This window comes from Panthera onca, chromosome D2 (assembly GCF_046562875.1).
Source record: "Panthera onca isolate mPanOnc1 chromosome D2, mPanOnc1 haplotype 2, whole genome shotgun sequence".
Lineage (NCBI taxonomy): Eukaryota > Metazoa > Chordata > Mammalia > Carnivora > Felidae > Panthera > Panthera onca.
This window is the reverse complement of record NC_138349.1, coordinates 70,452,934-70,469,583: the sequence shown is the minus strand read 5'-3', so window position 1 is coordinate 70,469,583 and position 16,650 is coordinate 70,452,934. Positions and strand designations below refer to the sequence as shown.

General features: G+C 48.2%; 1 protein-coding gene across 4 annotated transcripts in view; it reads right to left on the bottom strand.

The window, feature by feature from the left end:
- Positions 1–365: 365 nt before the first annotated feature.
- Positions 366–16,650, bottom strand: part of URB2 (URB2 ribosome biogenesis homolog) — a 28,314-nt gene continuing 12,029 nt past the window's right edge. For 3 of the 4 annotated variants that reach the window (XM_078434245.2, XM_078434244.2, XM_081790545.1), the window contains 6 exons: positions 15,568–15,728; positions 13,581–13,691; positions 11,582–11,824; positions 8,229–8,316; positions 4,785–4,924; positions 366–833 (listed from right to left, as the gene is read on the bottom strand). In XM_078434245.2, the coding sequence (XP_078290371.2) occupies positions 636–833; positions 4,785–4,924; positions 8,229–8,316; positions 11,582–11,824; positions 13,581–13,691; positions 15,568–15,728 (941 nt within the window). In that variant the 3' untranslated portion in view covers positions 366–635. Of the gene's footprint in view, positions 834–4,784; positions 4,925–8,228; positions 8,317–11,581; positions 11,825–13,580; positions 13,692–15,567; positions 15,729–16,650 lie in introns of those variants that run through there. The other variant, XM_081790546.1, reaches the window with a different exon arrangement.

Genomic DNA, 16,650 nt, shown 5'->3' with positions numbered 1-16,650 from the left:
TATTTCTTAGACTGAACAGAAAAAGAAATTCTAGAAGAAACTTCAGAGAGCGGGAGCAGGAAGAGCAGGCGAAGAAGGGAGCCCTAGAGAGGTCCACGCCCGTGACACAGGCTGACCACCCCCACTTGGAGCAGGGGCCTCCACTAACGCCGGGTCTCGAAGCTCTGACATTTCCCGGCTCCATCAGAAGGTATACTCCGAGGGAAGGTAGATCAGGGACAGTTCAAGAATACTTCCCAAGTTACCTGAAGAACATAAAAGGCGATGATATTTACCGGGGACTTAATTACACAGCCATGTACCTACATAGTGTCCAGTGGGGAGAACAGACATCAACCCCCTAGACGACAGAGACAAGAACCACATTTGGAACATCCACAATGACCATTTTTTATTAAATTCGCCTTATTCCAGGGTCAATTATCAGGATTCCACAGCAATACATACTGCATAAAAAGACACGTTAAAAAAATATTCAGTTTGCAAAACATGGCTGTAGAGTGTGTATTACATAAACCCACATTATCTCAACATTACAAATTAGGACGTCTGAAGTCTTTCATTCTCCAACTCTTTCAGAGCAGAGGGCCAAAGCCGCCGCACAGGAACACTGGCAGCACCTCTGGAACACAGCTTCAGGCGGCGTATCTTCTCTCGCCTTCACGTTTCGCCTTGTGGTACTTCGCATAATCGTTGTACAGCTCCTTAAAGATGTCTCTCACTCCCGGCTGCAGTGAGACCCGCAGGAACTGGACGTCTGGCTCAATGCAGAGGTCCAGGATCAGGTAAATGCCCTCCTGCAGGAGATCTTTCACCGCCGGATACAAGGTGACCTAGAAAAGGAGGACACGCCCCTCCGTCAGAGCAAACACACAGAGAACAAGCCCTCGGACAGCCCTACCCTAGCTAAGGAATTTCCACTTCGGCCCCCAACGTGGGGGCAACATTTTGCACATAAGTATTCGTATCTTAAAAAAAGTTTGTATTTTAGGGAAATAAAAGCCAACTCAAGTGACAAAAACCTGGAATAAAGCATCACAGAATCACAGAGGTAGCTTTGCATCTACCAGGGGCACATAAAAACTGGAATCCTTAAATTTAAAATCTTGTAAGAGCCACAAGCACATTGTGCCACATTCTTCAACCTGACCAATCACACTGGAAGCGACGCTAACGATGGGATAACGGCAGCGATGTTCACTACGTGATTGACTCTCACTCCCAGCCCCGGCACACACAGCAGGGCAGCCGGGGTGCGGGGGGCAAGGGGTAGGGGGCAGGCTCCAAAGCGCTGCAAACAGATCAGTGATAGGCCTAAGTCAGTAATTAGACCACATCACATCCAAATAAATCAGATGTGATTTATGATTACACCTAATGCATCTTTTTATTTCTACCAACAATAGCTCAATGGGACCTAAATTTCTAACATCCCCAGAATGGCCAGATCGGTCCTTGAGCCTAGAAAGGCCTTTCTTCCCTGAACTTCTGGGTTAACTAAAATCTGGGGCACAGCAGGAAGGCTGGGCAGTCGGCTCCACCTTGGCTACGTCGGATGTTGCACACAAACCCTCAGATCAGAGGTCCAGACTAATGTCTAGACAAACAGGCCAAGGGACCAGCTCTACTCGCGTCTGCCACACCCACTTAGGTTTCAGCTGAACCTGGTGCTCAACAGTCTGAATACCCCAGGAGCTGTAACCAAAACGAACAGGAAGGTTCTGGCAGACAGGTCTGGGATTTGGCAGATTCTTCAGAAATGTCTTGATGGCCTAAAAGAGTTAAACCGCAAACACGTCGCTTCTGGTGAGGACACACCGCATTAACCGGAAGTCTGAGTCACCAAAGCCACCGCTGGGACGCAATCTGTGGGGCCCGGGGGGCTCAGTCAATTAAAAGTGTCCGACTTTGGCTCAGGTCACAGTCTCACGATCTGTGGGTTCAAGCCCCGCATCAGGCTCTGTGCTGACAGCTCAGAGCCTGGAGCCTGCTTCAGATGCTCCTTCTCTCTCTGTCCTTCCCCCACTCGCGCTCTCTCTCTCAAAAATGAATAAACATTAAAAAAAAATTTAATAAAAAAAAATTTAAAGATGCAATTTGTTTCTGTCACTAAGATGGTGACAGAAGTTACGGTCATTTTCACACGATAGCTCAAAAACTTCCTGACAGATGATCGTCTTAAGTCTTACTGTTTACAGATGATAAGAACATTCAAGGACCGGGGCACCTGGGTGGCTCAGTCGGTTAAGTGCCCAACTTCAGCTCAGGTCATGATCTCATGGTTCCTGGGTTTGAGCCCCACATCAGGCTCTGTACTGACAGCTCGGAGCCTGGAGCCTGCTTTGGATTCCGTGTCTCCTTCTCTCTGCCCCTCCCCTGCTTGCACTCTCAAGACTAAATAAACATTAAAAAAAAACAAAAAACCACTCAAGGACTGAAGGTGGAGCTGTGATTTTACTGGAAGGTATTAGGGAATGAAGGAAAAAACAAAACGAAACAAACAAAAAACAAGTCCTGAATCGTACCAGCTGGGTGTGGACCCCTGTAAGTTCACCGCTCATTTATTCATCTACTCATCACTCGCTAAACAAATAATTCTATCTCCAAAGGCAAAGAAAGTGAAATAACTGTCCCAGTGGCAGAACTGAGACCTGAACTCAGGCAGTCAGAGGCCAGGTCCTGTGAGTTCCACCGCCTCCTCGCATGGGGACTCAATAGTCAAAGGACAGCACGGGGCACACAGCTCTGCTGCGTCACAGGAAGGCCAGCAGCATCCAGCCGACACAACCACCTCGCGTCTTTGTGTTTCAAACAGCTTATTTATAAAACAAGGGGGGAAAAGTCAGTTTCTACTCCACCAGGATCACAGACCTATGAATGCACGGGTCTCTAAATCGCATAAAAGGACCTTATGCAGGATGGGCAGTACAAGCTATTTACTCTAGGCTATCAAAATAGACAGCTGTAAATTTGATCTATGGATAAAAGAGAAAAGTGGCTGTGATTTCCCTGGCACATCCCCACTGTGACACATTACTGCACGGAGGGTACAAGATCTGTAGGAACCGCTCAGGACACGCTCTCACCAGGTCACCTGCCCTAACCACTGTCAGGTCTTCACCCATAACCTCTCCTCATTTAGCTGTACCTGCTATCTAGCATTTAATTAAGCTTACCAATGTCTTTCTGGTCTGGAAAAGATTTACAGTGCTCAGTAGAAGCCTCTGATACATATGGAATATTTTCTTCATTACTTGAATTAAAAACTAAATGAAAGATAAGACGTAGACTCTTGCCAATGAATTCTAGGATGCTACAGCCTTAGAGAATTCCCAAGGCCTTGGGCTTTCCAGATTAAAAATAAAAAAATAACTGATGAGCATAAATTAGACATGAGTAATGAGGCCAGGAAATCAGAGACTTCTCATAAAGTAAATCTCAGAATAATAATTAGTGACTTAAGGGTTCAAATTATCACCTCCCTTCTTGGCCCTTAGTTACACGATATTACTAGCTCTCATTTTATTCTTCACTGAAACAGAAAATAATGCCAGCTTTTCTTTCTGCAAAAGCTTACATATTAATGACTTGGGTATTTGGGAAATATGAAGATTCTATAAAAATGCTAAGTAATTCCAAGGAAACCAAACCCGAAGCCCATCTCTCACTCAAAGGCTGACTTGAAGGGGTCTTCCCAGGTTGTCACCGCTCCTTGCCTGCCTGGGGGGGACCCTATGCACACCCACGGGGCCGGGCTGCACCCTGCAGGGGGTCCGCCCCACCCACACCCCATCTCCAACCCAAGTGCCCACCCACATGACAAGCATCTCCACTCACCGAGAGTAAGGCTAGTGTGTTTGAAAATTATTTTTATAATTAGACTCGCCCTGGAAAGGGGTCGAGATGAAAACGGATACAACACCAGATTTTCTGAGAAAGCTCATTCAACCCCATCTCCCTCGAGAAATCTCTAACGTGACAAGTTTACCAATGGTTTTAATGTTACTCTTACAAGATTTACAAAGGGGGGCTATTCTATAGAAAGCAATACAAACAATACAGATGTACATTTACACCTGCAAAAGTAGACAGATATACACACAAACACACTGGACTTCAAGCCTCTGACGTTCCATTTAAATACAGTTAGATACGAAGTCCTGTAGTGAACTTTACCACATGGGTCACACAGGGCCTCGTGGAATTTTGAAAATAACACACTGACGTTCCAAAGTGAGATCACTGCTGAACAATGAATGAACCATCCACAATACTGAGTCAAAAAGTCAGATGAAATAAGACAAAAGTATTTCTGTTTGACGTAGTTGAATGCATCTGCCGCTGTCTCTACCCTGAGTGTCCGAGAGCAGCTGATTCACATGCACGATGCACTCCAAGAGAACTCCTACTGCTGGGGGTCCCGAGACCCCTCTTCCTGATCACCATTAAGCCTGACCCTATGCGAGCTCCTGTTCTTAAACCTGGGAGGCATTTCACCTTGCTTACTCCACAGACTAACCGAAACAGGCCCCGCGGCTTGTGTCGAAGCGAGAGGGGAGATCTGACGGTCCCTGGGCGCCTTCTGTGTACCAGACACCGCCAGCCCTCTGACCATCACCTCACTCGGTGGTCCCGGGCACCCTGCAGGGGTGCTGCTGTGCCCGGAACACAGGCAGGAATGGTTTGGGACCGTCAGGCCAAAACGTCGCTTGCCACTGTGGTTGAGGAGCCCTTCTACAAAGGACTACAAATGAAAGCACCGGGTAAGAGTGAGCTCGGTTTACCTTCTGCACCTCCATGACATACTGGGCCACCATAAAGGGGGAGAACACCGTGAACTCTTCGGCCCGTGACGCGATGTGGCTGTACATCCTTGCCACCAGGCGGGCACACTCTAGGACCACCGACAGGCCATCTGTGCTTCCTGTGGAAGGAAAGTGTTTCCAAACCGGATTAGTCTAAAACACAGGCATTTTGACCCTTCTAATGTTAAACATTTAACACAGCTGAAAATTATTCAAGTCTTCCCTTTTTTCCAAGACTCTTTAATTGGCTTATTTTGCAGACAGAATGAGGGAGACAATATATCCAAATATTTATATTATGAAGGAAAGAACACGTAACATAGTCAAGAGTATGTGGGTTTGTTTTTTAAGAAGCCTAGAACAATCAAGATTTTTTGAATGAAATCTGACTGCTATTGTATTTAAAAAGGAGATGGGGGTCTATAAGTAAAGTATAAATTGAAAAATTATCTTTAAAAAACACTGTTTTGACATCATACGATTTTAAAGATCAGATGGCTTCATTAATTATGCCTTTGCCTGCTTATGTTTCAGAAATTGTGTAGGCAGATAGATATAAGACTCAGCTATCATTACTAGAGATCTTCCTATCATCCCTGATTTACTTTCGATTTCCTAGTTCTTTCCACCCTATGGTGCCAGGACCCCCAGGCCTTAACAAACTACTCTCAAGCGTTCTAACAACCTACCATGTCCCCAAGGCCCTGGTCACACCCGCTCCCCCAGGCCTTCACAATAGAGCCAGGTGGGGAACCCCAACACATGCCAGAATGCCTTCCCCAACTTCCATTCAACAAGAAATATACCCATTTTTATAAAACTCTAGAAGCCACGAACAAATCTACAGCGACAAACAGATCAGTGGTTGGTAGGGGCCAGAGCAGGAATAGTCTACAAGAGGACTGTTCTGGGGACGATGCAAATACTCTGTATTTTGATTGTGTTTACCTATCAAAACTCATTCAGGACACCTGGGTGGCTTGGTCGGTTCGTGTCTGACTCTGGATTTTGGCTCAGGTCATGATCTCACAGTTTGTGGGATCGAGCCCCGTGTCAAGCCCACTTGGGATGCTCTCTCTCCCTCTCTCTACCCCTGCTCCACTTGTGTGCACTCTCTCTCTCTCTCAAAACAAAACCTCATGCATTTGTATACTTTAAACAGATGCAGCTTGTTACACTTATTTTACGACTCAATAAACTTGAGTTTTAGAATGCACAATGCCTTTTTTAAAACCTTGTTTATATGTACAAAACATCTTGAGTTTTTTCTAGATACAATGTAACTTTATGAAATTACGTAAATTTCTTCAAGTTTGTGAGAGAGAGAGAGAGAGAGAGAGAGAGAGCGAGCATGAGGGAGTGCACGCATACACGCATAGTGGGGGAGGGAGGGGCAGAGAGGGAGAATCTCAAGCAGGCTCCACGCTGTCAGCACAGAGCCCAATGCGGGGCTTGATCCCATGGCTGTGAGATTATGACCTGAGCCGAAATCAAGAGTTGGACCCTTAACCGACTGAACCACACAGGTACCCCCAAGTTATGTAAATTTCTAACATTCACTGGACACTTCAACACAAACGTACTTTAATGAAGCACTTGAATATCTACTACATACCATTTCTTCCCTGTTTTCCCACGGCTCAGTACACATCCAGTTCACGTGAATACCTGGCGTGAATAATTTCAGCCACAGATTTCACGCGTGGTTATCACAAAGAGTGCATTGGATGCCAACAAGAACAGAGTACGTAGTTAAAATTCTACTTGGCTAATCTGTGAGCACATCAGAGAACCGGGTCTTGGGAGATGGGAGGTCACTGAGCCGCACCAGCACAGACATGGCAGAGCCACGCTCATGACCATGTCCCACGCCCCTCAGAACATAGGACAAAGGACACATTTTCAACCACACGCAGGGCACGCCCGAGGCAGTGTGTGCCCAGGGCTCTGCTCCCCGAGTGCTCAGCCAGGGGTGGAATAGGGCCTTCCCGACACTGCCATTTCCCATCTCCTGTGCAGGCGGATGTCACCTGAGTCACTAAAACAGGGGTTCTTCCTGCTGTGCTCAATCATGACTTCGGGAGCCCTGACACAGCGCCTCAGTTAGCCACCACCAACGGACCAAGGCTAGCACGGGAGACGGCACCCGTTTCCCAATCCTGCCCCTAAACACTCTCACAGTATCACACTGACACCAGTATTACGTGGCTCCGCACCAGGCTGGGAGAAAGCACAACACCTCGTTATGCCACCGACTTATCTCAAAACCATGCAGAATAACCTCAGGAATTACATGCCCGCAGACCTCTTCTCTCTTCTCAACAGTTACTGAAATCTACAAGTCTGAACCCACGAACCCATTCAAGTGACTCACACTGGAGGGGGAGGAGCTGAGTACCATTCATTTGTTCCTAGTCCGTCTACAACTGCGGCCCCAGGGTCTTCCCTGACACCCTGAGTTAGAGAGCCCTCTTCTGTGGTTCCAGAGCATTCCACCAGGTACCCACTCCTTGTGCTTAGCAGCACCTCGAACGCGAGGAGGCTGTTCCACACTATGCAAATTTGAAATAACGCAATACAGACTGCCTCAATTTATATGCAAATTTTTAAATAATGAGAATCTCCCCCAATTAGAAAGTTAGCAAGAAGCAACAACCTTCAAGGCTGACGACAAGCTGTACACGTCATTTGTGCTGTCACCGTGTGGCAGTTCGCTTCAGCGGCGAACAAACACAGCCCTGCCACAACAAGCTGAAACGGTGACCTGCCCGACCTCATCCCTCTAATAAAATGGAGCAGCTCTGTAAATGCCTGTTCTTTTTCAGCTTCCCCATCAAACTGGGGACTCCTCCAGGGCAAGAATGGGATTGTACTCACTTTACATCCCCCTGGCCGCAAACACTTCTTGAATCTAGATGCTTTTCTTTTTCCCAGAAAAAGAACTATTTCAGTTAAATCACAAATGCACTCACTGCTTTGGACACAGCAAGCAAGCAAGCAATAAATAAATAAATAAATAAATAAATGTGACAGCTTGAAATTTTAAAACACTATTTGAGGTATTCATCTGCTGATCTGAATGTTTCTTATTTAAACTCAACTGGGTGAGGGGCACCTGGAGAGCTCAGTCAACAGTTAAGTGTCCGACTTTGGCTCAGGTCATGACCTCATGGTTCGTGAGTTCAAGCCCCGCATTGGGCTCTGTGCCGACAGTTCAGAGCCTGGAGCCAGCTTTGGATTCTGTGTCTCCCTCTCTCTCTGCCCCTCCCCCACTCACACTCTGTCTCTCTCAAAAATAAGACATTTAAAAAAAAGTTTTAACTCAACCTGGTGGTTTTACTTTCAATAACATAGGAAACCAGAGACACCACAAGATAAACACATTTGAAATCATGTATCTGATACTGTTACTTTGACATTTACCTTTGTCTTTCTGCCTCCCTTCGTGCATAACTGAAAACACCAATCTATTAAAACAGTTCAAGAAAGAAGGGATGGCTTTCAGCATTACCTGGAATAATAGACAAAAGAATATAAACACATGTAAGTAACTGTTTATTTCAAGTTCTACTTTAAAGGTGCTCATATTTATTTCCTTTTTTGTTTGTTTCTTGAGACAGAGCACACAACTGAGTGAGGGGACAGGAAGAAGGGACAGAGAGAGGGAGAGAGAGAGGCAGGGAGAGAGAGAGAGGCAGGGAGAGAGAGAGAGGCAGGGAGAGAGAGAGAGGCAGGGAGAGAGAGAGAGGCAGGGAGAGAGAGAGAGGCAGGGAGAGAGAGAGAGGCAGGGAGAGAGAGAGGCAGGGAGAGAGAGAGGCAGGGAGAGAGAGAGGCAGGGAGAGGGAGGGAGGGAGAGAGAGAGAGAGGGAGGGAGGGAGGGAGGGAGGGAGAGAGGGAGGGAGGGAGGGAGAGAGGGAGGGAGGGAGGGAGGGAGAGAGGGAGGGAGGGGGAGAGAGTGCAGAGCCCAAAGCAGGACTCGAGCTCACCCAAAGCAGGACTGGCACTCATGAACCGTGAGATCATGACCTGAGCCGAAGTAGGATGCTTAACCAACTGTGCCACTCAGGTGCTCCTGATTTATTTCCTTCTTACCCGTGTCTATCAGGATGCTCAAAAGAGTGTGGCTACCTCTTTTTTGCTTGCTTTCGGGGGAAATCGCTCACCCACCTTGACTCTTTAGCATTTGTTTTAATGGTTTGGGATAGGGTCTCTGTGCCTCAAAACTTTAGGAGTCTAATGGGGTGATCACCGTTTAGAATTTGCTCAATCTGTGTCTGGTATCGTAAACCGTTACTAATGCACTCTGGAAATGGGTAAAAGAAACAATAGCCAACATATTCAAATATAACTGCACTAGAAGGAGATGACATAAAGCAAATCCATTTAAAATAAGGATCAAAACTTCTCATTTTTTACTGATGAAGAGGTCTGGCTAGAAAGTTATCTTGAAAAATGATACAAAAATTTTAATTTTTTTTTTCTTTTTTTTGAGGGTAGGGGGTAGAGGGCAGAGAGAATCTTAAGCAGGCACAGAGCCAGCTCAGGCCTCGATCTCACAACCATGAGATCATGATGAGCTGAAATCAAGAGTTGGATGCCGTGGATGGAACTAGAGGGTATTATGCTAAGCAAAATGAGTCAAGTCAGAGAAAGATAAATGCCATACGACTTCAGTCAAATGAGGACTTTAAGACACAGAACAGATGAACACAAGGGAAGAGAAGCAAAAATAATATAAAAACAGGGAGGGGGACAAAACAGAAGAGACTCATAAATATGAAGAACAAACTGAGGGTTACTGGAGGGGTTGTGGGAGGAGGGATGGGCTAAATGGGTAAGGGGCACTAAGGAATCTACTCCTGAAATCATTGTTGCACTATATGCTAACTAATTTGGAGGTAAATTAAAAAAAAATAAAATTAAAAAAAGAAAGAGTTGGATGCTTAACCAACTGAGCTACCCAGGAGCCCCTATATTCAACCACTTTTAGATTGTGATCAAAACAACACGCTATCTCATAAAGCGACCATACGCTGCATGAGACTACTTAAATGAAGTAAAATAAAAATTCATTTCCTAGTCATACAGCTCCTAGGCCACATTTCAAGTGGTCAGGACACGCGTGGCCCCTGACTGCTGTGAACAATGCAGACACAGACCGTGCCCCACGGTGCTTCAAAGATCTACGGGACATCACCGCTCTTTTCTCAGAATTCTTAGAATGAGCGAGAGTGAATCAAGTGTTGGGATTTTTTTCCTTTGGTATTAATTTATCCAACCAAATTCTTGACAGCATAACATCCCGTTCTTTACATCAAATTACTGACCTCACAGCATGCTCAGAAAGAACTCGTTTTTGCACAAGTATTCCAGAGCTTCATCAAACTTCCCAAGGACCCCTCATAATCCTCTATCATACTGATTAAAAGCACACGGAGCCAGAGCCAGACTGAGTTCACACCCTGGCTTAATATGGCACCAGCTGCTGACCGGTCTGCTGGGCACTCTGGCTGAGGTGGCCTCATGCTGTCCCCTTGAGATTCACCTACGCAGACGCTAGCCTGGTGCTTTTGTCAACTCAAGCATGCACACGGCCGACGGTGTGGTCACGCGCCATGTGGGCCCCGTCCCCCACCCTAACCCAAAGGCAGTGAGTGAGAGCCACTATCATCGGTCACATCACTCTTGATTGCGACACACCGTTATCCCTGTCAATTTTCTCCTTTCATTAAATGGTCTAATTCCGCTACGTGATCATTTGTTAACGGTTCCGCGGGAGGTTCCCACAGCTTTCTAATATTGCTTTTCATCAACTGCATGGAATCCTACATCTTTTGCGAGATCAGCAATTCCAGCTTATAACTGATTTGTACTATGTGCATGCCATACGGTCACATAAAAAAAAATCTAACCATCAGCAGAGAGATCTAAAACAAAATGCTCACAAGACAGCCGGGGACAAAGGCAACTGTTCAGTGGGGAAGGGCTGGAGTAAGGCCCAACGTCACGAGTGCTTAGTCTACCAGAGAACTTTTTTTAAAAAACTACATTGCTCTCAGGTCTCTAACTCGAGGACATGAAAACACTGAAAAATATTTGCCTGCGTCTGTGTCTATGTGTACACAGCGTGTCTGTAAGTTCCCACACATCCCATGGATTGGCACTGGTGCACTGGGAAAAACACAGGCCAGAGAATCAATAATCCTGTAGCTAAGATTTAGACTCAGCTGGGTGACTTTGGCCAAATCCCTTAGCAGCTCCCAGCCTCAGTTCCTTTACCAACAGAATGAACTCCCATCTACTTTACGCGCTTGCTGTAAGGGTGAAGCGAGACACAGAGCAAATGTTCAGTACAGGTCGGCTGAACTGGAATCTTTTCTATGGGACGTTTAGTTTAATTTCAAAGGTGGTATACTATAAAACTGGAACTCCGGATGCCTCACTCCCTACACCCATCTGAGTCACAAACCTGTAAAGAGACCTAAGCAAGTGAGTGACATTTAGATATGCGACCTGCAAAAAGAGAATAATTCGTAACGAGCTTCCTTAAATAGCTAGTACACAAACGCCGTTCCAAGCGTCAGACCCAACAAAGATGAAACTCAAACAGCCTGGTGTGAAGATCCAACATTTTTGTGCCTGAGAAACCACTGTGTCCCTGGAAAGTACCGGAATTCAGAAGTTTGCTTAGCAGGTCACCATTTTTATCGTCCTCCCGCAGTCGGGCTCTCTCTTGCTGCTTTTCTGCCCCCTGGCACCCTGCCCCACCTCCTCACCTTCGGGTGACACTGCAGGATGGAAAAGAGCACGTTGTGCGTCCTCAGGAAGATGCTCCCATACTCAGGGGGCTTCAGGTGGTCCAAGGGCACGGTGAGCAGGATGCTGAAGGCCAGGCTGACGTGGTGCGGGTTGCCGATGGTCCCTTCCCCCCGTCGCAGCAAGGCTGCGAGCACGTCCAAAATGGACTCCACCACCGCCAGGGGCACAGTCTGCTCCCGACAAGCCTCTCGGTTTTGCAGCTACAGAAAAAGACAGAAGAAAGGAGAGAAAATGAAGGTGATGCTCTACAGAGAAAATACAAGTGAAGTAGACGGAGGTAAGAACTAAAGCGACAGCGGTAAGAATGTCCAAAATGAACTGATATGGTCAGAGGCATCCTTCTGAGGAGAGCAGGAGCCCAGTGTTCCATCTCCAACGGCGACCCACGGTGGGACTCTTTGTTGGACTCATCGACCACAAAGAGAACTAATCCCTTATAAGGACTGACTCCTCCAATTTGTCAGAACAAGGAAACTTCACACCAGATACACCTAATAATATTTTCCCAAAAAGATCAATAGTTCTACGTATCTTTAAATTAAAGTTTCTTTGTTACATGTCTTAAAAATCAGCTCCAGGGGGCGCCTGGGTGGCTCAGTCGGTTAAGCGTCCAACTTCAGCTCAGGTCACGATCTCACGGTCCGTGAGTTCGAGCCCCGTGCCGGGCTCTGGGCTGATGGCTCAGAGCCTGGAGCCTGCTTCAGATTCTGTGTCTCCCTCTCTCTCTGACCCTCCCCCATTAATGCTCTGTCTCTCTCTGTCTCAAAAATAAATAAAACGTTAAAAAAAAAAAAAATTAAAAAAAAAAAATCAGCTCCAGATGTTTGATTATTGTTCTAGAGAATAAAGAGAATGGACTCAAAATGATGAGGGGCAACTCAAGGTCTGACCTACGTAAGCTGGGAGAGCTCACCAGTGACCCTCTTCCTCACGCTGCCATGTGTCACCAGCAGCCCTGCTGGGGCCTCTCACAGCGCCCATCTGCCTGGGGACACCGGCTGTGCTGACTTCACGCCGTTAGATTTACAAGCGTGCATATTAATGCAGCCCTACTGTGCACAGCACCAACACTGACCGTGCACCGCACGAGCCCCTCTTCCCTCCAGCCGTCACTCTCCCTCCTGGTCCCCACTACACGCACTGGGGAAAGATGAGGGTCACCCACCAAATGCAGATTCCCAGGAAAACGAAGAAGCAACAGACCAGAACCCAGAACATTAAGTCCACTCCTTAGGTCCTTCTGCCCTGAGAATGTGCTAACCCAAGCCAATTCTCTCAGGCAGCACAAGAGACTTACAGAGGGTGATGATGTTGAAACAGATACGGCTCTTTTGAACCCCAGTGCAAGGATAGTGACTGGAGACTCTAGAGGGCAGAAACACTGGGACAGTCCCAATCGAGACGAGGGTTTTGTGCTGGTCAAACAGAAAGTCATGGGACTGCCCCACGTGTCCACCAGGTGCCAAAATCTAACAATCGGGTGCGACTGTGACAATCTATCTGCAACACTACTATCCCATTCTATAAAGCCACTTTCCTCTCACTGTATCACACACTGTAAATGTACACACACCCCTGCAAATGAATGAATGCACTAAACTGACCCCAGAATTTGTGGGGACAAAAGAAAGCCCCACAATTCCTTCTCATCTCATCTACTTTAAACAGGCTTCCACAGGAGCCCCATCTGATCGCCGCGTGCCTTCCTGTACCGCCCGCCGAATGCTGCCCGAGGCTCCCTGACACGCCTGCACACCGCCGCTGCACCCCATCTGCAGGGGACACACAACAGCGCGGACGACACGGGCACGGACAGAAAAGCGCTCTGCCGGCAGCTGTCTTCAGGACGCGGCGTCCAGAAACACACTCTGCATAAAGCCAGAGACGGCAGAAGCCAAAACGCGGCCTACAGGAACAGGGGTGAAGAGTCAGAGGGCATGACCCAGGGGGACTCACAGTCAGAGCCGTGACTATCTGGGGGCTCGCACACCAGAACAGACTCGCTTTCTCTCCGCCGAGTGGGCAGCTCAGGAGCAACTTGATCAGTGTGATGGCTGACAAAGTGGCCTGAGGGGGGAAAAAACACAAAGTTAGCAGAAACGGCCAGCTCTCTCCTAACAAGTCTATCTTGGGAAAAAGCCGGGTCACGGGTGCTGAAGAGATACAGCAGGGCCCGTTAGCACCCCGGTGTCACGGGCATGGACCAGACCTGGTTTAAGGCTAAATCCTGAGGGGGAGGGCCTTTCCACCCTCAAGCAATCAGGAAATAAAGAAGATGAGCCCAACTGTGGCAAAGTAGAGGCCTTTGCAGTAGCATCTCACTAAACCAAGCAGGCAAAGGCACCAAGAGAGTAAAATAAACAAGGCCACAGATCGGTGCAGCAACCTAATTACACAGACCTCGTCTCGTCCAGATGTTGTGGAAAGAGGCAACGAGCCGTAAGTCACCTGTACAAGAATCGTATGTGTTCCTGGGGAAAAGGAGGAGCCAGGGGAAAACACGGACACAGTGAAACCATTAGATTAGGTGCTACGATTACAGGTGATGGTTTTAAACCAGGAGAAGGAACTCTGTGGGAAAGGAACTCACTTTAGCGAGTGCCTATGTCAACAAACGTCTGACCCTAGGCTGGCATTTTACACCATCGATTTCAGCCTCATGCCGGCCCTTCCTCCCCTAACCCCGCGGCCCCACAAACCCATACAATTCTGGCCTCTGCCCTTTGCTCTCCCTCTCCCTCTCTCAAGCCCTGACCAGCCACGCCCCTACACACTGCCTCACCCCGAGGTAGCCCCGCCCCCTGCCCCCGCTCATCTTCTCTATTTCCTGATTGCTTGAGGATGGAAAGGGCCTCACCCTCTCTCCCACCCACCTGTACCCACCAAGGGCCTGCCCACTGGCGCCTCCCTCGCTGTCCACCTTCTCACACCCACACAACCTCTGCCCTGCTGCGCACACAACACCCTCCTCCCTGTCTCCATAGCAACGTCCCCCCCAGCCAAATCCTCTCTGGCCCTGAACGCTCAGCCTCCAGTCTTGCCTCCTCTGTAAACCAGCCTCTGACTGAGACTGACCCTTCTCAACGCTGGGGCCCAATCATGCTGCACGTGCACACGATGGAAACTTCCAGAGGGGCAAGTGCCACGGCCACATAGCAGTGGCCCTGGTCCAGCCTGGGCCTCTTGCTCACACACGAGAGACGTGAGCTCTCCCGCTGCCCCTCTGTGGCCTCAATTACCCTCTCCAGCTCTCTTCCCATCCAAATCAAAACCGAAGCCAGTGTGCTGATTACAACCACAAGTCAAGAAGCCACTCATGAGGCAGAGAAAGCTCAGAACCAGAAGGCATGGGCTGCACGGCTGGCTCTGTGGCATTCTTCCTCCTGTGCGAGCAGGGACAGCTGACCAGTCCAGTGCACACGGCTGTTTGGCAGAAATTCCAGCACGTAAGCTCCATGCAGAGGCTCTCCAAAATATGTGATGCCAAACGCAAACGCAGGGCTCCATTAGCAACCACCAAATACACAAAGTGCAAAGGACTGCAGGGCAGCTTGCCGATCAGAGCGATTCTCAAACGGGATCGGGCCCATGTGACCGAATCAGTTTTTAAACAGTATGACGGGAGATGTCTCAAGCAAAGAATGAGCAGAATTTAGCTTTTTTATATGCCAAAATTACAAGGATGCTACGTTTAATATTTCATATGATAGCACACAGAGTTGTACTTTGAAAAAGTTCCCCTTTGAAAAAATAAGGCCCCTTACACTAAGGCCCCAGGCCTCTCTGCAGGCCACGGTTCCCTCCGTAAAACCCCCTGGCCCAGTCTCTACCAGGTAGATTTTGCGTGTTCATTTCCAGGGGTGATACCACAACTCGAATAAGTTTTCCCTTCGAGCGGATTATCATTTATGCCCCTGCCATACAAGGGAGAACGGGTACCCACCTGCACATCTCCTTTCCACACGTTACTGACGTCTAATCCTTGGAGAACATACCGCATCACCATCCTCAAGTCCTCTGTCGTCCCAACTTCTAACATTTGGGTCAACAAGGCTCCCAAATGAGGCTCCAAGTCCTGAATTATCTGACCCGAAACTGCAGGATCTGTGCAGAAAAGAAACCCAAACGGCTAAGATGTGACAGGAAAGGGGCGGGTGAAATACACCAGAGTAACCACATGATGGAACAGGGTCCCAGCCGGTGAAAGTCACCATTTGAGGGGTGTGGAAATACTCGTGGGGCGTGTGGCACAGTGTGACCGCGCTCTCCCGCACACGGCTGACCTGTGCAGAGCACACACAGCGCGGGGGGTCGAGGACGACAGCGGGTAGCAGTGCTTCACGCCGGACTCTGCACGCGGGTGACTGCTACTTTCTCTACGTGCTTTTCGACGTTCCTTGTACGGGCAAACCTCAGAGATACGACAGGATTGGCTCCAGATCACCGCCAGGAAGCAAGGGTCGCAATCAAGTGAATCCAATGAATTTTCTGGTTTCGCGGCACAGATAAAAATTATGTTTCCGCTATGCTGTCGTCTATTTGGTGGACACCATTACGTCCAAAATGCGATGCACATACCTTCATTTAAAAATACTTTTTCCGTGAGGCACCCGGGTGGCTCAGTCGCTTAGGCGTCTCACTTGGGCCCAGGTCATGATCTCACGGTTCATGGGTTTGAGCCCCGCGTCGGGCTCTGTGCTGACAGCTCAGAGCCTGGAGCCTGTTTCAGATTCTGTGTCACCCTCTCTCTGCCCCTCCCCCACTTGCACTCTGTCTCTCTCTCTCTCTCTCTCTCTCTCTCTCTCAAAATTAAATACGCATAAAAAAATATATTAAAATAAATAGATAAAAATATTTTTGGGGCGCCTGGGTGGCTCAGTTGGTTGAGCATCTGGCTTCGGCTCAGGTCATGATCTCAGGGTTCCTGAGTTCGAGCCCCGTGTCGGGCTCTGTGCTAACAGCTCTGAGTCTGGAGCCTGCTTCGGATTCTGTGTTTCCCTCTCTCTCTGCCCATCCCCCACTCATG